The sequence below is a fragment of the Ursus maritimus genome, unplaced genomic scaffold, assembly GCF_017311325.1.
Source record: "Ursus maritimus isolate PB19 unplaced genomic scaffold, ASM1731132v1 scaffold_31, whole genome shotgun sequence".
Lineage (NCBI taxonomy): Eukaryota > Metazoa > Chordata > Mammalia > Carnivora > Ursidae > Ursus > Ursus maritimus.
Genome location: NW_024425675.1, coordinates 3191335 through 3212912, shown reverse-complemented (window position 1 = coordinate 3212912; position 21578 = coordinate 3191335). Strand labels below are relative to the sequence as shown.

General features: G+C 39.1%; 1 protein-coding gene across 14 annotated transcripts in view; it reads right to left on the bottom strand.

The window, feature by feature from the left end:
- PARD3 (par-3 family cell polarity regulator) overlaps positions 1 to 21578 on the bottom strand; it is a 633307-nt gene that overhangs the window by 224372 nt on the left and 387357 nt on the right. For 11 of the 14 annotated variants that reach the window (XM_040645257.1, XM_040645260.1, XM_040645258.1 and 8 more), the window contains 3 exons: positions 10706 to 10894; positions 9196 to 9366; positions 632 to 782 (listed from right to left, as the gene is read on the bottom strand). In XM_040645257.1, coding sequence (XP_040501191.1) covers positions 632 to 782; positions 9196 to 9366; positions 10706 to 10894 — 511 coding nt within the window. Of the gene's footprint in view, positions 1 to 622; positions 783 to 9195; positions 9367 to 10705; positions 10895 to 21578 lie in introns of all 14 variants that reach the window. The other 3 variants (XM_040645256.1, XM_040645263.1, XM_040645265.1) reach the window with 1 other exon arrangement.

The window sequence follows — 21578 nt, the reverse complement described above, 5'->3', positions numbered from 1 at the left end:
GTGAGGAGAGAGCCCAACTGCGGCCGAGCACGTGCTAATAACCTCATTACCCACCGGGGGCCGAGCAGACAGTATGGTGCTGAATCCAAACAAAGGATGCAAAACACTAGCTTCCGGATTTTAAAACGAGGGCTTTGAAAAAGTAGAGATGCAACTTAAAAATGGTGACATCCTATTGAGTACAAGCCAAATAAATGGGACTATTTCATCTACATGCAAACGTGTGTAGATGCGTTCGTTTCTCTCCCTGTAAACAGCGCTGCTGTGAAAGAGACAGACTTTGAATCCTCCTTGTCATAAACCACTAAATTTTGACTGTCCTAAAACATGGCTTCACTTCTACTCTCAAACAAGCTAAACACATCTTGATCACTGAAAATATCTGCACGTGAGCCCTTCCTTTTCTTCCCCCCTCCCCACATGTTACAGGATCTAGAATTCACTTAACAAAATCAATGTATTGATTTAGTCTCTTCACTATTAACACTTCCTGGATGATCATCACGAGCCTGCTCTTTTTCCTCCTGAAAACACGGGCCTCCCTTACATTAATATTACATCAATAACCTCCCAGTGAACCGGGAAAGCATAAAAAATAAAGATGTGAAAAACAGAGCTTTACCTGACTCACCCATTATCCTGCTGAGGGCAGCGTTTCTCGTGGGGGATTCATCAAGCCCCTCAATCCCACTGTAGAGGGAATGGGAGATTCTTCGTTCTCGATCATCCAACACCGTTTCAATGGGCAGCTCAGGTCCAGAGGGGCTCCCAGGTGACTTCAGCTACAGAGAAAAGGGGGCAAGGGAAAATCAGTATTGGAGGCCCATTAGCAGCATGGGGGAATTATAACAACTTGCCCAAGGCCTGCATCCAACTGGGTACCAAATGAACTAGAACTTTTCACCCTGTACCAAAATAATTTGTGATGACAGCTCTGCCTAATGACCAACTTTCTCTGCCACTTTACACTGTGCCTCCCATGAAGTTCTGTCAGATTGCAACCATTGGAGGAAAAATATGTATATTAAAAGCTTTTTTTTTTTTTAAACTTATTTTGCTGCTTATTTTTTCAATTCAACTGTTAGTATCTGTTGAAGTCAATTTAAGTTATGGTTTAATTCAGAATTCCTGAGGAGATGTCACTCTGCAAGAACAGAAGCTGCAACTAAGCTGTATCTTCTGTGTCCATCACAGGTACATACACCGAACAATTAGCGCTCATCTCTGTGTGTGCTCGCGAGATTACTACGTGCTCTACAAGACCTAAAGACCGCTCGCGAGCTCAGGAGTCTTGAACGATTCACTGAGCCTACATTTCTTCTGCTAGAAATTAGTAAAAACAATTCATTCTATTCTCTTACTGTAATCTTAAATAAAAGATAGCGAGTACCTGAAAAACCACATTAATAGAATACAAACCACAGAGAAGGACCAAATATTCTAATGAAGCAAAGCTGTGTATGTCACAAACATATATGACTGAATAAATAAGCAAAGAATATAGGTCAATTTCCATCACCATGAATTAAAACAGTATGTGGCATTCTTTAAAACAGCTGTGCCTCATAAGTCAGATTCTTTACAAAAATAATGTGAATAAGGAACCTATGTTCATAAGGCCTTGAAACAAATCTGCTTCAAAGAGGAACAAAGCACACTTAACAGCAATCCTCCAAATGTGGGCTCTGAGGTTAACCCCATGGACTAATATCTTATGACTCTCTGGTGCTGGCTTGCAGCCAGAGACAAAGAGGGCTTGGCGCGGAGGGCTGGAGGGGAGAGGGCTGGTGTCGGACCGCACATCCCAAACAGAGGAAACCACAACGGTTGCAGTTCCTTCATTGGAACAAATTATTATTTCTGTTAGAAGCTATCATCTGTTTAATATAAATGAGATATTTAATGAAGTTCCGAATTGTAGACTTATCTCTCCCAGTTTGATAAGCACTGGGGAGATTTAATGCATTGAAGGGTCAACACAATTACAATTGGAGGCACGTCAAACTGCAGGAGAATAATAAACTCACAGCGCTAGTGAATTAGACTCAATAAGGTTTAAATTGTGAAATGAGGATTTGTTTTATTAGTTTTTTTTTTTTAATTGCAGATTACAACTGACAGCTTCACAGAAAAGTAAATTAAATATTCAAGGTCTTTGGTGTAAAAAAATAAAAGAACACTTTCTGAAAGAATACTATACCTCACTTCCAAAGTACTTTGGGGAGGTAAAAACAAAAACAAATAAAAGCAATACCCTATGCCATAGGAACAAGTATGTCTGAAAATTTTAAATGAGCACATACACTGAGGAGACTTGCAATCCAAATCTCTATACGAGACCTTCTCGCTGTACAAGTTATTTTATAAGACAAACAACATATCCTCACATTTGCTTAACAGATACATTTAATTGAACTAGATAACTGCAGTTTTCTAGATGATAAAATCCTTAAAACGCTATTCATGAGAAATCCCTAAATAATCTATGAGGCTACTTTAGAATTTTAGAAAATGAAATAAAAATTCCATTAAAAAAAAAAAAAAAGCACATGCAGGCTTTGTAGAGAAAGAACAGTAAGGTGCCTGTTCAGAAAGAACCTCACACTTGAACATTTTCAGGGAAAGNGTCTACACCTCCCCTACCTCCCTAACCATGTCTAATTTACATCTCAAAAGACAGATTTAAATGAAGACATCAGTAGCCTACTACATAAATATTTAACAGAAGATACAATGCCTTTTAATTTCTTTAAAAAAAAAAAACCTGATTGGGGTGCACAGTTTTGTTTTAAATTTCTTGATGATTTTGTTGTTGCTGTTGCAAGAAAAGGAGTTTAAGGAGAGACACACTATGAGGGCACTAAGGCGGTGCAGCCAAGAGGCAGAGCGAGGGGTCCTGGAAGAGAGTCCCGGGGTGGTCTGCACCCTAGGCTAGCCCCAGGCCCTGCAAGTCCCCTTACATAAAAACCTTCTCCAAGTTAAACTTAATTAGAAGAAGAAACCAAAATAAAAGTACTACAATTTTCACTTTGTGGCTTGTTGTTTCAGGTGCGAAAATGTTCTTCAATCTAACTTAATTCAGTCCCAGGTAGCAGTTGTGCTCGGCCCCCTCAGCTCCACCTCTTGAAAAACGGGAAAGCCCTTCCACCTATTAGAGAAAAATTAGCTCTCAGTTGCGGCAAGATAACTCCTACTGGGTAGCGGTCTTTTCTAAAGTAATCTAGAAATGTATATCACAGGTCCAAAAACATCTTACACTCCTTGAGTGGGCCATTTATTTCACTCTGTGGTCATTGCCCTCATAAAATCATAAGCTATGCATATAAAGATTCACATGAATCAATATTTATCATAACATTATTTACAAAGGTATAAAATTGGGAATTACCCCAATACTGAAAAACAATGTAAATGTAGTCCACACTTAGAAAAGATAGTCAAATGATCATATGTTGCTTTTTTATAATCAGAAAATAACAAATGATATGTAATAACAAAGGAACTGGATACTGTCCAATGAACATGCTTTCCATTATATACTTGGACTACTTTCCTTAGAAAAAGTTAAAATTTGGCTTCTTTTAAAAAACTAATATATTTTCTGCAGGGTTTAGCAAATTCTCATGTTGTAGGTAAGCATGAGTGGGTCAAATGATGTCCTTCACATGGAGAAAATGTACCCCAACATCTCGACTATAAGCACTGAAAACCTGGCATAGACACAGCCCTGATCTCTGCAGCAAGTTAAAGACTGGGTTGCAGTTAGTAACTGGCACAATCTTATTATTCAACATTTCCGTATTTATGGGCTTATTCTGTTTTATCCCCAATGCCTGGAACAGAGCAGGTACTAAGTGAATAAATGGATGAATAAATTAATTTCCAAGTGAATGACTCAGATTTTCCTCAGAATGGTTTGGAAATCGTACGCATACCCGGCCACATGGAAGCAGGCCTAACGCTGAGCGCACAGTACTGTGGAAGGTACTAACATCCAAAGGACAGGTGAACACAGAACAAAGAATAAAAAGACAAGCTTGAGTTTTGGAGAAGAGTGGCCATAGCTCTAGGGTCCAGTTTCAGGCTCTGTTGCCCTGCAGGACAACACTATATCTCCTTCGCATCCTCCCTCACCCCCCCACCTCCACACCCCAGCCCCTTACCCCCTGGGGGCTACAGCAAGAATCAGAGACAAACAGAGCCTCCCTAAGTCATTCTACCTTAAGTGGCAGACCCAAAATGTAACTGACTGACTGATGCTAAAACCCCTGCTTTTATTGTATGCTACCTCCTACGGCAACCAGAATATGAATGGCCTGAACAACACAGTCAGTCAATTAAGCCCACTCACATGTGTAAGAGGAATGGGCACCTTGCTTCTAAATTACTTTGCCACTACCTTGGCCTTGCAGCCATTAAGCAAATCATTTGACCTCTCTGCATTTATTTCTTAATACATAGACTGAAGAGAATCATAAATGATACCTTAGGCCCCTTCCTATTCTAATATAGCTTTCTAATTCTAAGAGGATTAAACCTACAGAGAGAACTCATCTTAAAGTAGTCCCTGATGATTAAGTCCTTCAGAATGGGGTCTAAGGCAAGGCTCACCTGGTCACATTCTCTACCGGTACTAAGACTAGGCTTTACATGAAATCACGTCTAACATATACAATGAGATGACTGCAAGCTATGTTAAACTGCAGTAATTTCTACAAATATTAATCTCCTTGGAACATCTACAATCAGCATAATCGTCATACACAGGTTATATTCAATCCTCAAGGAATGATGTCAAGTATTTACTCCTGTTTCCCTCTACTCTCCTTCAAAGTCCTCAACAAAGGCGTCCTTTGTGATGATAACCAATGTTTCTGTCTCTTGCTTTATGTATTCTGTCCAATGGAAAAGACTTAAGAAGGACTGAAGAAGTTTTTCTCCAAAAAAGTTAATCAATCAGGAGCACAAAACAAGGGGAAGCCATGTCTCTCTTTTTTTTCCCCTAAAGAAACAATTATTGTTTATGAGATGTTTTTATTTACTTTTATTTTTTTTTAAGATTTCATTTATTTATTTGACAGAGATAGAGACAGCCAGCAAGAGAGGGAACACAAGCAGGGGGAGTGGGAGAGGAAGAAGCAGGCTCATAGCGGAGGAGCCTGATGTGGGGCTCGATCCCATAACGCCGGGATCACGCCCTGAGCCGAAGGCAGACGCTTAACTGCTGTGCCACCCAGGCGCCCCTATGAGATGTTTTTAAATGTACTTAAGGAAGAACATTACATGTAAGGGAAGCAAAGGAAAACCAGGATCACTGCCAAAATATTAATGTGGTCACCATCGGTTTTGTTTTTTCTTTTTTTAGAACTTCAATTTCTAATAGTAACTAAGTTATCTTTTCTTCTAAAAATGCGAGCCTTCCCAGGATTATTTCTCTTGTCATTCCATCCCTGCTCAGGTGTCAGCTCTGGGCTGGACAACAAGTGATGGAGAGGTAGGGACATGGCAGATGGACAAAGGTCCCAGCCATCTCAGAATTTACAGTTCCCACGAAAGAAAACCAAAAAGGAAACCACGACAGGGCACTTGCTGCTAGATGAAGGTAAGTACTCTGACTACGGAATACTCTGATGAGAGAAACTAAAATCTAAAAGCTGTCTTTGTGAGGACAAGGAGCAGAATGGGCTCATGGGACAAACCCAGAGGCGACAGAGTATCACCTGAGAAAGTGCAAGCAGCGCGGAGGAGCTCACACGGGCGACGCAGGGACAGGCTGGAGGGGCGCAGACGCCAGTTTCTGCATGTCCCAGGGGGCGAAGGGATGGAGATTGACACCTGTCCTGGAGAGGACAGAAACCTCCTGCAGGGATTTCAGCCAGGAGTGACATGAGCAATGTGTTCTGTGGACAAACCTGCCTGTCTGCACTGTGGAGAGCGGACTGCAGCAGCGAGCCCCGTGGGACAATGGGGCCTGAGGTGGGGTGACAGCAGAGGGGCTGGAGAAAAGTGGCTCAAGGAGAGAGAGATTCTGGAGGCAGAGGCTACCGAGATAGGTCAAGAGTGAACCTGCATCTCCAGCTTCTACGACCGCAGTGTGGCAGGGGTAGGGGTGGGGGGCAAGACCGGGGGGATGAAGTACTCAAGGAGGAACTGGTTTTGAAGGAAAAGCACAAATAAAGTCTTGGGCACTTGTGAATGAGGTGCTTGAGCGACAGACCAGTGCGTATCTGGAACTAGAATAGAATTCTGAGCTGGAAACGGGTTTGTGGGATTCGCTGTAACATCAGTGGTACCTGAAGCTCTCCCAGGGAGCACGCCCGATGTAGAGGATACGGCCCAGGGAGAGCTCCGAGACACACTCAGGATAACAGAGCAGGCAGAAATAAAGGAGCCTCGAGGGGGAGAGAAGAGCCAGAGTGAAGCAGGAGAAAAATGAGAGCAGGTAAGAAGAGATTCAAGATTGGTGGCATTCCAAGATTCCTGAAGAGCCAAGCAAAGAGACTGAGGAACATCTTCCAGAGAACGTCTCAAATGTGCTGTAGAGTGAATTGTAGGGTAAGGTGACCGTATCTACTGTGAACAGTCAACAAATAATTTTTGTAAAGAAAAAAATTAAGATAATATACAGCATTTCCTACGTACAAGAAAAGGGCATGGAAAGATGTGACAAAGTACAAACCATTTTCTTTTTGCAAATTCTCATCGCCTCTGGCTTGAAATTAACATATGTAAACCCTTGATTTAAAGAGGAGTTAGTAAAATATAGTTTTGTGAGATTGTCAAAGACCGGACTCTGGCTGACTAAGAGACCCAGAAGGAGGGAACTCAAGCACATTATTTTGGCTTGAGGTTCATTCATGACAAAACGCTGTATGCTTCTATCAATATTTACTGTAACATAATTTACACGTACTCTCTCGTAATTCAGGGAGATGTTTTTCCAAAGGTAATATATAATATAAGTACAACAGCAGCAAAATCATGTCTTAGGCCTTATGGGAAGCTGAACTGAGCTTTTCTGTCTTCATATAATTCTTTAGTTAAACCCTGTCGGTACCAAAGGCTTCTCGGTAGTATTACAAAGAAAGCACAGCACTCGTGATAAGATTTCGTTTTTGATATAATTGTTTTATAAGCTTATACTCTCCTAAGAAATAGTAATAACCAGCAATGTATGAAAACGATACCATAAGGAATATTGAATATTAAAGTCCATTACTGTCTACTGCAGCTGTTCCCTTAATCATTTCATTCACATAAATTCATATGCAGAAGTAAATGAGACACAGAGATAGCTCAGTGGGACTCCAACTTCATGTGTTTTACAGGACAACAGGGAATAAAACCAGTGCTTTTGTCAAAACATTTTCAGGCTGGTACAGGTTTGTTTCGCTGCTGTTTGGGGAGTATCAGGGACTCATCTGAATCAGGGGAAAGCATGTCCGCATTCAGGATGCTGGTCTGCAGTACCTTTGTTAATGTTTTAAGTGCCCCCAGAACGTCCAATGCTTTTCTGTGAAAGAAAACTTGGAGGAGGTGTTTACAAATTTTAATTTATTTTTAAAGAGACTGAGAATATGAAATATTCTCCAGTAGAATGTAAGTTCTGTGAGAGAAGGAGCCCCATGTGTTTTTACTCACTGACATATCCCAGGGATCTAACACATTTCTTGAATATAGTAGATGCTCAGTAAACATCTGCCAAACAAAGACTGTCCTGTGAATGGGAAATTATCCAGTTTTAGAAAAAGGCCTAATAAGAACAATGTGCTTGTGAACTTACTGTGGAGAATTTTTCAACTAGCACTTTACAGGACTTACCTTAGAAAGGTCAGTTAATAATTTCTGGCAACTAATAAAAACTCTATTATTCAAGAAAACCATTCCAGTAGCCTACTCTGAGGGATTAGCATTTATATTTATCTCATGAAAGTGAATTTTTTTATGTCCCACCGTTCTCTATTCTGAGATTTTTAGTTAAGGTTACATTGTTCTCTTGTCGCTATGGAAATTAATGTGTTAATTACTGTTAACAAATTCGCCATTTGAAAAATAAAAACAATGAAGAAATAAGTCAATAGTCAATAACCTTCCCCAAACTGGTCACCTGTCCATTGACTACCTAACTGTCATTGCAAAATACAAAGGTGCTACAGGATGGCACAAGTGATCAACACAACCTGAACAGCTCGCTTTCTATATGGAACATAGATTTTTAAATTAAGAAAAACACTTCAAACAATTTAGATTTAATTTTCAGTTTGTATGATTTCCTAGTCATTTCCTTTTAGTTGATTTAAAAATGTGCGGAGCTGAGCATTGATTAAAAACAAACTGTACATTTTTAACGAGCTTTGCTCTACAAATTCTCAGCTCCCACCTATTTCCTATAGATGGTACATAATTTATAACAGATCTATGGACCTGGTTTTTTTCAAGTTCTAATATTATCAAATCAATACAGAATTCCTTTTAAATTTTCAAATACCCCACTGTGCCAGAAAGTATGTTTCCACTTACTTTTTTTTTTTTTTTTACTATTTGGGAAAACAGATGATCACAATCTTCAGGAGAGGCTACTCTTCCTACTCACTCCTAATTACGCACTGCTGCATACACCAGAGCCAGCCATGGCACTGTACAACAGTTATCACTCAAAAAGCATGCAATCAAGGGGAAATACTCAACCGTATAGTGAAGGAGAAAGGGGACACAGGTAACAGAACGGGAGACTTACACTTTTGCCAATGTCACAAGAGAAACAGACTCTCCCCTGTCAGGGACTTTGAAAAGAGCCCTCCCATTTTAGATAAGCAAATGAACAAGCCATTGTTGTTTCACTGTTCTCTCTCCCAGGTACAACACTACTGAACAGAAGAGAAACTGCTGGCTCCCAGCAGGAAGGTATGGCCCTGTTTGTAAGAAGAGAACCCAGCGAAAGGTGCCTTTAAGATCCCAGAGTTATTTGTTGAGCTGGCAGCAGAAATACTAATGCACGCTTAAGAATACTCTGATCATAGAATTAAGAGAACAAATCACAGTCCACAATCAATACAATAAAAAGACCAAAGATAATTTTATAATATTTTGAAGGAAAGTCCCAGGACTGGCCATTCTTTGTCCAATATTAGGAAAAGACTTAGACTTATTACAATTTCAAATGCTAGTGTCTTCTTTTTATTTCCTATGCTTTACCTCATTGCACTTGCTTATTCGCCTCGCGACAATGAGTTGGATCATTCCTCGCTTGTTCCCTTCAGTGGACATAGACCTTCTGAGGGTTTCCATGGCGTCTTGGTTTGTCTTGCCCAACAGGGATTCTCCATTCACTGCTATCAGTTGATCATTCACCCGAAGCCTTCCATCCTGGGAAGAAAACAGGTAGAAATAAGTGCTATTAAATAGTCCGTTATAAAAGAATTTGCTTTCTCTTTAGTTAAAAAAAAAAATAAAAATAAAAACAAGGGGAAAGAAAGGAGGCTTTAATCCTAATGGATTATGCCCAATTGAACATGAGCACAATAATGTCTAAGCAGCCACTGCAGCCTGTGTCTATTTCAATCATTTATACATTTGTAAATCAAGTCATTATCATAATCTGTTTACCAAAATAGCATACTAATTCAAAGGACACAAAGTGATTACTTTCTTGCTTCCAGAGACACCCATAGAGGTTATTTACAACTCAAGACAAGAAAAAGCTCAAGGCTGTTACACAATTGCAGAGAAGTGCCCCCTTGACAAACAGGCAGGAAACTTGTTCTCCGCTGGCAAACAGGCTAAGTGACCCACAGGCAGGGGAGAGGGGAAAGATGCGCCTTCCGGTAGGGCAGCTCTGTGCCCAGAACCTAAACTGAGTCTTTGCAGGGATTATCTTCTTTCAACTACAATGACTATGGCTTGTCAATTCTGTGTGACAAGAAACGGGGACTTGAAGCTATGGATTCCATCCTAAAATGAGAGATCATGGAGATTTCTATTAGCTTGATCACGAATGGGGTGTTATGAAGAAAACAAAAGGTGTTACAGCGTTAAGTGTTACAGGGTATCCGAACATGTCACTCCAGAACACGCCATTCGGGCACAAGGACTCTTTTGAGCTGAAGGCAACTGAGAGCTGGCAGATGCAAGAGGAGCTCTCTGTCCTCCCCCTTGCTGGCTGAATACAGGGCATAGAGTTCCTCTTCCAAAGACGACCCCTCTCCTGTCCCTAACCAGAAAGAAAACGACCCTCATCACCAGAGACAGCAATGGCACGACATTAGTCAGATGACAAAACAGGCTGCACAGAAGAAACCTTATCTACCACTAGTTTCCGCCATATCATCCCACAACTGACCTCTCTGAGAAGCCCAAACCTCCTTTTTTCTGGGGGGGGGGGGGTCTAATCACTGCTCCACAATTTATTGCCCTTTGCTAAAATGGTATCTAAGCTTCTGAGTCTAACCATGTCTTTAGATTTTCTTTCTTTTCTGTACAGCTCCTGTATGTGGAAAATTTTAAATATTAACATCAATAAAATCTATAAACATGCTCTGTTCATGTCTTCTGCAAGTTTAATTCACAGGCCATAGAAACAGAACATAGGAGGGTGGAGGAAAGCACCCCCACACACAGTGTGTATACGTTCCCAAGACAGGAATAGGGTTGTAATGAAATATTTTTGTTAATGGGCATAAGCTGAGGAAAGTTAACATGTGCTTACTTTAGACGCTGCGCCTCCATTAATAATGGACTTGACGAAGATTCCCAAATCTGCATGGTTCTCTTTTGACCGGTTACCTTTGACACTGACACCAAGACCAGCTGATCCTGAATCATTAAGTGGAACTTCAAATGTCAGAAATTCCCTGGTGCCATCAGGTGTGAGAACAATATCCTCATCTTCTGCTTTCTAATAGGAAACAAAATTGCATGGCACGTTATATTCCAATGTTCCTTTCTCACAGCTATTTTTAAAGACTGCTAATGAGCAGTCTTTAATCCTAATAGGCACAGTATTTCCACCAAAGTTCCGTGACAAGCTCCATGATAACGGTGTATCTGCACCCCCTCCAGATGATTCCTGGAACCAGCTGTTAATATTTTTATGTGGCACTTGTTTCAATATTGAAACAAACTCAAACCAGATTCTGAGAAACGTAGGGAAAAATACAGCTGAAGACTGAAGACATGTGGACTCCTAGAGTTTGGGATTTTTTTTTTTTTCTGGTCTGTTTATATATCCTAAACCACAGGAGAAAAAGTCACAGCAGGAATCAAAATAAATATAACTCATTTGGAATTTCTGATGTTATTAAGAGTTTAATGTCACTAATGGTATATCATTTTCTTCGCAATTAATAATAAGTTGTGACGACAAAGCCAGAGGAAACAGGTATTCATTTTCAGAGAGCCACTAGAGAGCTTTAACCTTCAACATCCATGAGACAGAAACGTCAGAGGACACCTTTCCTCAACACCGGAGCACGCTCCGCCAGCTGGGGGATCGTCTCCACGCAATACGGCTTCATTAATCAGCGTGGTCTGCAAGCTTTGATTTCCTAACTGTAGTCATCACTGCATAAGAAGACTGTTTCAGAACGCAACACATTTAAGACGTACGGACTCCTGCCCAGGCCCCTGGGAACAGCGAGAAGAGCGGGAAGCTGAAAGTAGAGCCTGCCGAACCACGGTCAGAGCACTGCTGTCACTACAACGCTGGACGCTGGGGACCAGGCAGTCTGCCCGCCTCCGCCTTCTCTTCAACAATCCCGCCCACCACCAGGACTTGAACTGCTCACATCTCTACCCAGGGCATCTCCACATAGGTAAGGACAGATTTCTTTTCCAAAGTTAGCATTTCCAACCACGTAACAGCGAGGTGGCACAGACTTCAAATCACAGCCAAATGCTCGCCTGGTCCTACCACATGTTCCTACTCTTTTTCCAATTTTGGAATATTTCTCCAGCATCCACCTAGCCACTCAAGCTGGAATTATCAAATTATAATTGAAAAAAGGCAAAATGTCTAATGGTACATAATTAGGCTAGACTACAATGCATCCTCTAAAGTGTACTTGTAAAGACAGTTCAACAGCACACATGAAAGGAGGCCATCGCAGAGCAATGTGGGCAGACTTCAACTTTCTTCTCTGTGTCCCAACAAATGTTTAAATTATTCTAATAACAATAAAAACATAATGATGAAATAACTTTTTAAGCAAATTTAGGGATTTAACGTCACAACCAGATGAAATAATTTTTGGAAGTATAGCATGTATAGATAAAAGATTATTTTTTACTGCAAAAGATGTGTTTTTTTAAATCCCCAAATCCATAATAATGTGATTCGCAGTGATGTTTCTAACTTACTAATATCCACTGTTAACATTTTATGGTAGGATATTCTTTGTGCCATCTTTGCAAAAGACAACCTCATATTTATCAGGACAAAGTATGTTTGGAAAAAATAAAATAAAATCACTAATACATTAAAAGCAGGAAAACCTTATTTAATAAAGAATGCAAAATAAGAACAACCTGAAAAGATACAGGGCGATAGCTATGTTACCATACAAAGCAAGTACATTTCAGTGTCAAAGTCAAAATCAAGCCTAAGCCTGCTTATTATAAAAATGTTAATATTGAAAATATCCCCAGAGAATAATATAGCTCAAATAAAACCAATGTATTGGAGAGAAATAAATACCAAATACTCCTATCAAAATACTGCTATAGCACATATTTACCATGCTAATAGTAATATATGTGTTATATTCTATAAACTTTTTATTCGGACAGTTCAAAACAACTAAAAAGTACTAAGTAATGACTTGATGAATTAATACAGCTATCTCAATACAAAATCTGTTATAAAAACATAATGTATAAGTAAATTTTGATGTCTGAACTACAAAACATTATCAAAACACACCAGAGTGTCCTTCAGAATTATTTCAAATTCAGAAGCAACTGAAGGTAAAACGTACTTTGTGAATCAGGTTCAGCATTTAAATTCCTGGAAAAGCTGCATTTAAACAGGTATAAAAACCAAAGACAGTCCTTAGCTGGGCACATTCGGGTCTGATCATTGAGTACATTTGTTTGCCTCAAGTCTGGAAGGTTCTTAATTGTCACTTACTGATTTAGATCTTTTCAGTTTGGCTTTTTAATGTTTACTGATTTTCACATTTCCATAATGTTTTACCAAGGCTTAAAATTCTCATTTATTTTTCTACTTGAAAAATCAAGATAAGGAGCTGACTGAATATATGAAGAAAAATTTTAATCAAGTTGGAATCATTTCCTGACATGCCCTACTCTGAACCTGTCTTAAAGGAGACTATTTTCTCCACAGGAAAGTTTCATTTATTATGAAAACTGCAGGATGGGAATGATATTCTTTTTCAGCTTTCTTATCAAGTCTTAAGTCATTATTATCATTAAAAACATTTAAGTGAGAGATTGTACTTTCCTTTGATATTTCATTATTAATCCATTTGGCTCTTGACATAAGACTGAAATTAATGCCAGCTTTTAGAACTTAATTTTCTGGCAGCAAAATGTTTTAAAAAATTTGCTCTTCAAAAACCATTTTAAATGCCACATTATAGAGAACTTTTTACGGAGTCTTCTAGTATGGAGATCTCTTCATTCTGATACGAAGGAGAAGCTAATTTTCTATCACATTGACGGTTTCCATCCAGATTCCGTAATTTACAACTGTCTGAGTCCAATGCTTTCTACAAAAACACAACAAATGTATTTCATTTGCCTCTCAAGCCATTTGTACATGACCCTGTCACTCAAGTTCATATCACGTCCCTCATGCACACAGATGTATTTTTTGCATTGAAGCAACCTGTCATTTTTTACTTTGCCCACTACTCCACTGGCATTTTTGCTAAGCATCCCAGAACGAGGAAACCTGCAGAATGGGCAGTAGGAAAGCTATCTGTTTTCCCACTATCCTCAGAACAGCAGACAAGATGCACGCGTCTATCTGCAGTGAGACAGAACCATAACCACAGGTGTGCAACACGAGGGCCCAGCCAGGCGTCCTCTTTCCCCAGACAGTGGTCCCATCAGCTGTGGCAGGCCCGCAGGTCCCTCTGAGCCTGCTCAACTGGAAAAATGGATAGATCCAAATGAGAGAGGGAAAAACAGTTGATTATCTTAAGTAGATGAAAACTAATCATGAGCAGAGCCATCTCTGAGCCTCAATACATTAAGACTTAAATAAGAGTGCACAAAATATTGTGAAAAGATGTGATATGTATCCATGTCATAGGAGGCCCTAACATCACAGATGTGAGTCCAAGAGCCGATTTCAGGCTCTGCAAAGAAAGAAATGACTCCACCAACATTCTGCCATTTGTGAAGTAAGAGGAAATAAATATAAATATATAAAATCTGCCTTCAATGCCTGCTAATATATTTCACGCCAATTCCTGACACAGAGTTCCTAAAACCCTTGTAATTTCCTAATAAGAATGTCTGACACAGCGCTACCTAAATCCCTTGGGATTTTCTGGATGTTAGGGGCATCTTTTGTTCTAATGAGGTGACAATTGGTGGATGCCTCGGTGGCTCCTGGATGGGGTCTGGTCACAAAAAGAGCAAGCTCTGATTAAAAGTTTAGAAATTTAGGCCAAGCCCATTCTCCAAGGAGGGGAGAGGGGCTGAAAACAGAGTTAATAATTGATCATACCAATACAATGAGGTCCCCATAAAAATCGCAGAAGGATGGGGTTCAGAGAACTTCGAGGTTGATAAACATATCCATGTACCACAATGGGGCACACCCCAACTCCAGAGGGACAGCAGCTCCTGAACCTGGGAACTTGTAGATTTTCCTCTAAATGTTTCTTCATACGGTTTTCTGTTTGTGCCCTTTAAAATATCCTTTGTAGGGGCGCCTGAGTGGCTCAGTCAGTTAAGCATCTGCCTTCAGCTCAAGTCATGATCTCAGGGTCCTGGTTTCAAGCCCTCCATTGGGCTCCCTGCTCAGTAGGGAGTCTGCTTCTCACTCTCCCTCTGCTTTCCCTCTCCCCCTGCTTGTGCTTTCTCTTTTGCTCACTCCCTCTCTCTCAAATAAATTTAAAAATCCTTAAAAAAGTAAAATATCCTTTGCAAAAAATTGGCAATAGTAAGCAAACTGTGCTCCTGGGTTCTGTGAGTTGCTCCAACAGATTCTCAAACCCAAGGAGACAGCCATATGAACCTCTGATTTGTGGCCAAGTCGGACAGAAGTTGTGTACCCTGGGGACCCACGACTTCCTTATGGCTGCTGAGTGGAGGCAGTCTTGTGGGACTAAGCTCATAACTTGTGGGGTCCACACTAACTCCAGAAAGTATCAGAAGTACATGGTCTGGAAAACTCACATTTGGTGTCAGAAGTGTTGTGAGTGTGAGGAGAGAAATAATAGCAAAGTTTTTTTGCTGCTCACTGCTCCACTATAATTTATTGACTTCTCTCTCACTCCCTTTTCCATTGAGTTAATTTCATTATTGAACAAACGCGATAAATTAAGAACAAAAAAAGATGAATACTTCCACAACAAATAAGAAAGAGATATGAATGAGCAATTCATTAAAGAAAGATGAGCGGACCAAAAAACTAAGTAAAATAATCTACTTGCAATGAAAGACACACAATCAATAAAAGTTATCAAGCTAACAAAGAAAATTACTTTAAGTAATGATACCCAAGAACGCAGAAAGGATGGTGCAATGGGCACTCTCCTGCACGGCTGGCGTAATGTAAGAAGGTCCAACACTTACAGAAGTCGATTTTGGCAATGCCTACCAAGAGCCTCTACATGTTGCTTGCTGTTTAACCAAAAAATAGTACTTCGGTAATATGTCCTAAAACTGTGATCAAGAACAAAGATTTAACTGTTAGGATGTTCACTGCTTTAATACGACAGCTAAACAATAAGAAAAACCCACAGCTATGATAGTAGGTAGATTAAGATATCCTTCTACGATGTAATACTATTCGGCTATTAAAGTGTCTTTAAAAAGTATCCCATTTGGTGAGACCGAAAAACATTTATGACTAAGAAATTGGGTTTTATCCTGTAAGCTTTCTTAACTTCCAATACTTCACCCATCATAAGCCTTGATATCCTATGTTGATAAATTGTTTAATGTCTGCCTTCTCATATCAGTAAAAGCTTTCGGAGGAAGGGACGTATCAGTCTGTCCTTCTGCTTCGGACATGCCATTTATTAGCTACATGATACGTGCCTGGGACGTTATATTTATATATTAGCTCCACAGGTAAAGAAGAAAATCATTAAAAAACACATGTCAAAATGGTGGCACTGAAGTCACAGAATTGCAGGTGATTTTTTTTCTTCTATACTTGACTGATTTTTGTAACATCCATTATACACTACTGTTTTGTAACATAAAAATCCCATTGCATGCCATTTCTTTAATTCTTCTTCCTCTTCGAAAACCCACTGCGGGAAAGAAGGGCTAGGAGCTGGTTATAAATGTTGGGCAGGGGCTGGTGCTCAGAAGGGATACTGCATTTCCTACAAAACCATTACGCCATGGTGACAGAACATCATATTCTCAAGCTAACGGTTTACAGAAGTTAAAGGGAGATTACATTCATTCAACACAAAGAGATTAAATAATATGCAGTTATCACAAAAAGGAACAACTACTCATGTTTTTAATTATGAGGAGGATTTTTTAAATAGAGATCTTGGTTTTTTCATTTTTTTGCACAAAAGAATGACCCTCCAGTCAAAGTTTCTTTAAGTTATATATTTTAATTTATCCCATATGTGAGATGAATGTTTATACACATTATCTGTGCTGATACGTTAAGGTTAATTATTCTTATTAGCAAAGTCAAAATGTCACATCTGGCTTTATTGTGCTCTATTCTAAATCAAGTGGTAGATGTAGAGTAAATAAAATTTAAAGAATTTCTTTGCTTGATAATACAAATACTGATAATAAAATGCTTTATACAGTTATTAATCTGTAATGTTAAGTTAGAAAAAAATCCTTATCAAATTAAAAAATACCACACAAACCCAAATTGAGGCACATTCTCAAAGTAACTTGTTCTTCAAAAATGAAAAATAAAGATAAACTGAAGAAACATTCCAGATTACATTAGACCCAAGAGACATGACAACTAAATGCCACGCATGGTCCCAAACTGGAAACCAGACCAGGATTTGATTCTTATGTATGTATGTATGTATGTATGTATGTATGTGTGTAATTCATTCATTCATTCATTCATTCATTCATTCATCTCTGCATGCTATAAAGACCATTAATTGGGGCAGGTAGTAGTACAACATTTTCAAATCAATATTAATTTCATGTCTTTGGCAACTATACTGTGGTCACATAAGGAAATGTCCTTGTTAGGACAGACACACTGAAATATTTACAGATAAAGGGGAATCACATCTGCAATTTATTCTCAATTCAGAAAAAAAATATATAGTGGGAAGGAAAGGAGGAAAAAGTGGAGGGAGAGTGGAGGATGAAAATTAATTATGTATCAAATGTAGTAAAATATTAATAATTAGGGAATGTGATGAAGGGCATACTGGAGTTTTCTGCACTGTGTTTGAAACTTGCCTAAAAGTCTGACATTTCAGAATAAAAATTGTACATAGCAAATAATCCAGAATAGTTCTGCTATATCTAAAACAGTTTTCATTTTAAAACAGGTTATTTCTACCAACATAAAAAATAACCTAAGAGCTCAATAGCAAAAAAAAAACCATACCATAAATTTTAAAAATATTAATTTTATTACTATCTACAAAGGGAGGACGATAAAAAAATTACTAAAATATATTTCTCAAGGCAAAGCACACCAACACTAAGAAATCCTTATCTTACCATAGTAATAGTAAGCAACTTCAAGTGAATTCCTTAAAGTTGACACAGATTGTCTACGTAAAATCATTACTATTTTTGTAATACCATGAAAATAGTATTTTTTTAAAGATTTTATTTTTTTGACAGAGAGACAGCCAGTGAGAGAGGGAACACAAGCAGGGGGAGTGGGAGAGGAAGAAGCAGGCTCATAGCGGAGGAGCCTGATGCGGGGCTCGATCCCACAACGCCGGGATCACGCCCTGAGCCAAAGGCAGACGCTTAACGACTGAGCCACCCAGGCGCCCCTGAAAATAGTATTCTATCCTAATGTTGAAAAAAGATCATTTTAACGTAAGTTTGATACGGGGTGCCTTGGCTAGCTCAGTCAGAAAAGCATGTGACTCCTGGTCTCAGGATTTTAAGTTCAAGCCCCATGTTGAGTATAGAGATTACTAAAAGAAATAAATAGGGGCGCTTGGGTGGCACAGCGGTTAAGCGTCTGCCTTCGGCTCAGGGCGTGATCCCGGCATTATGGGATCGAGCCCCACATCAGGCTCCTCCGCTATGGGCCTGCTTCTTCCTCTCCCACTCCCCCTGCTTGTGTTCCCTCTCTCGCTGGCTGTCTCTATCTCTGTCAAATAAATAAATAAAATCTTTAAAAAAAAATAAAAGAAATAAATAAACTTTAAAAAAAGTAAAATAAGTTTGAATCATCTGAATTCAAACTTAATTAAATTATAAGTTTAAAATAAGTCTGATTATAAAATGTTTTATGACAATAGCAATATTTGCTGCTCAAAAATACTAAAGCTAAATATGATTGTGTCTGATGGTATAACTCTTCATCAAAAACTCAAAAAACACATTAATGTGTGTTCTCTATGGTAGCAACATGAATTTACATTATAGGGCCTACAGAAGTGTTTCATTATGAATTTAACCCAAAGAATTTGTACAAAGACATTGATAGAAATGTAATGATTCAAAATTCACTCCCTCATTAAGCTCCCTATTTGCTTTGTCTGACTTGACTGGGTTTTTTTTTTTTCTTTCCGGCTTTTTTTGAGATATAATTAATATATAACATTGTATAAGTTTGTGTGCAATGGGTTGATTTGATACACTGACAGACGGAAAAATGGTTACCACTGTAGTATTAGCTAACACCTCCATCACATAATTATATATTCTTTCTGTGGTAAGAACAGTTAAGGTTCTATTCTCTTAGTAACTTTCAAGTATATGATACAATATTATTAATTATAATCACTATTCTATACACTGGATCCCCAAACCTTATTCATCTTATAATTGGAAGCTTCTACTCTTTAACCAACATCTCCTCTTTCCTCCCATCCCCCATGCCCTGGTAACACCATTCTAGTCTGTTTCTATGAGTCTGGCTTTTTTAGATTCCACATGTAAGTGATAGCATACAGTATTTGTCTTTCTCTGACTTCTTTCATGTAGCATAATGCCCTCCAGTTTCACCCATGTTGTTGCAAATGGCAGGATGTTCTTCTTTCTCATGACTGAATAATATTCCATCGTATACAGACACCACATCTTCTCTACCTATTAATCTACTGATGAACACTTAGGTTGTTTCAATCTTGGCTTCTGTGACTACTGCTGCAATGAACAGGGGAGTGCAGTTATCTCTTTGAGATCCTGATTTCAATCCTCTGGATGTATATACTCAAAAGCGGGATTGCTAGATCACATGGTAGCTCTATTTTTAATTTTATGAGGAAACTTCATACTACCGTTCATTGTGGCTGCACCAATTTATGTCCCCACCAACAGTGTACAAGGGTTCCCCTTTCAACGCAACACTTGTTATCTCCTGTCATTTTGATGGTAGTCACTCTTTAACAGTTGGGAGGTGACTCTTATGGTTTTCATTTGCATTTCCCTGGTGATTAACTGATATTCAGCACTTTTTCATATACCTCCTGGCCATTTGTAGGTCTCTGGAAAAACTTCTATTCAGTTCCTCTGCCTATTTGTGAATCGGATTGTTGGTTCTTTCGCTGTTGAGTTGTATGAGTTCTTCATGTGCTTTGTATATTGACCCTTTATCAGATGTATGATTTGTCAACATGCTCATCCCATTCTCTAGGTTGTCTTTTCATTTTATTGATTTCCTTTGCTGTGCAGAAGCTTTTTAATTTGATGTAGTTGCCACTGCGTATTTTTGCTTTTGTTCCCTTTGATTTCGGTGTCAAATCTAAAAAATCATCAGCAAGTCCAACATCGAAGAGCATGTTTTCTTCTTGGAGTTCTATGGTTTCATAAATCCATTTAAATCTTTAATCCATTTTATGTTGATTTTTGTGTATGGTGTAAAATATGAATTTAGTTTCTTTTGCATGTGAGTATCAAGTTTTCTCAACACAACTATCCTTTCCCCATTGTAGAGTCTGGGTCCTCTTTCATAAATTAATTGACCATATATAGATGGGTTCATTTCTGGGCTCTTTGTGCTGTTCCATCGACCTATGTGTCTGTTTTTATGCCAATGCCATGTTATTTTGATCACTGTAGCTTTGTAATGGAGTTTGAAATCAGCAAGTGTGATGACTCCAGCTTAGTTGTTCTTTCTTCATACTGCTTTAGCTGCCAGGGTCTTTGGTAGTTCAATGTGAATTTTAGTCTTGCTTTTCTACGTCTGTGAAAAATGTCACTGGAATTTTGATCGGGATTGCATTAAATCTGTAGATCACTTTGGGCACTATGGACATTTTAATAATATTAATTCTTTAAATCTTGAGCACAGAGTATCCTTCCATTTATTTGTGTCACCTTCAACTTCTTCCACCAAGGTCTTACAGTTTTCAGTGTTCAGATCTTTCACCTCCCTGGTTAAATTTATTTGTAGGTATTTTATTCTTTTTGATGCTGCTGCAAATGGGATTGTTCTCTTAATTTCTTCTACGGTTTCCTCATTTTACAGTGGGGTCATTATGGTAGCATCTACTTGACCTCCTAGCACCATTAGTTAAATGAACCCATTAATGACAATGTTACGTAGCTCATTAAATATCTAAATCAAGACTAAATCTTCTGAAGTTAGCCTATCAAGATGCCTCCTGATGTTCCAGGAGGTTCTCAAAAACTCCCCAGTGTATCCCTGCATTTTCCATAGGGAGAATCCACTAACTCTTTGGAAAGCATTTTGAATTCATGACACTTAAGCATATCTTATCTCTGTGCTCCAGTATCATCTCTACACCATGTTATTTTCTAAAGGCCTACTTTTATCTCATAGCCCTGAGTCTGTTTAACACAAAACTGTATTTCGACATGGAAACTACTCAAGAGTTCTTGGGGGGGGCGGGGGGCTTCCTAAGCAGGTTTGCGTTAGTCCTATTTGAAGCCAAGGAAGAAACTGGCACTTTCGTAAGTCAAGGCCTTAGAGCCAGCAGGTAAATTCACTACACCTCACTGTGCCGTTAATTTTATATGTCAACTCACAGGGTGTTTTTGAATGAGATTCATATTTAAATTGACTAACTCTGAATAAAACAGATTGCCCTCTACAATATGGGCTGGCCTCATTCAATCAGTTAAAGGCCAAACAAAACAGAAAAACAGCCTCCCTGAGGAAGAGGAGATTCTCCAGCCAACTGACTTCAGGCTGCCTCTGCAACACTGGCTCTCGGGGGTCTGCAGCCTGCTGGCCCACACTGCAGATGTGGACTCGATGGCCTCAACAATCACGCGAGCCA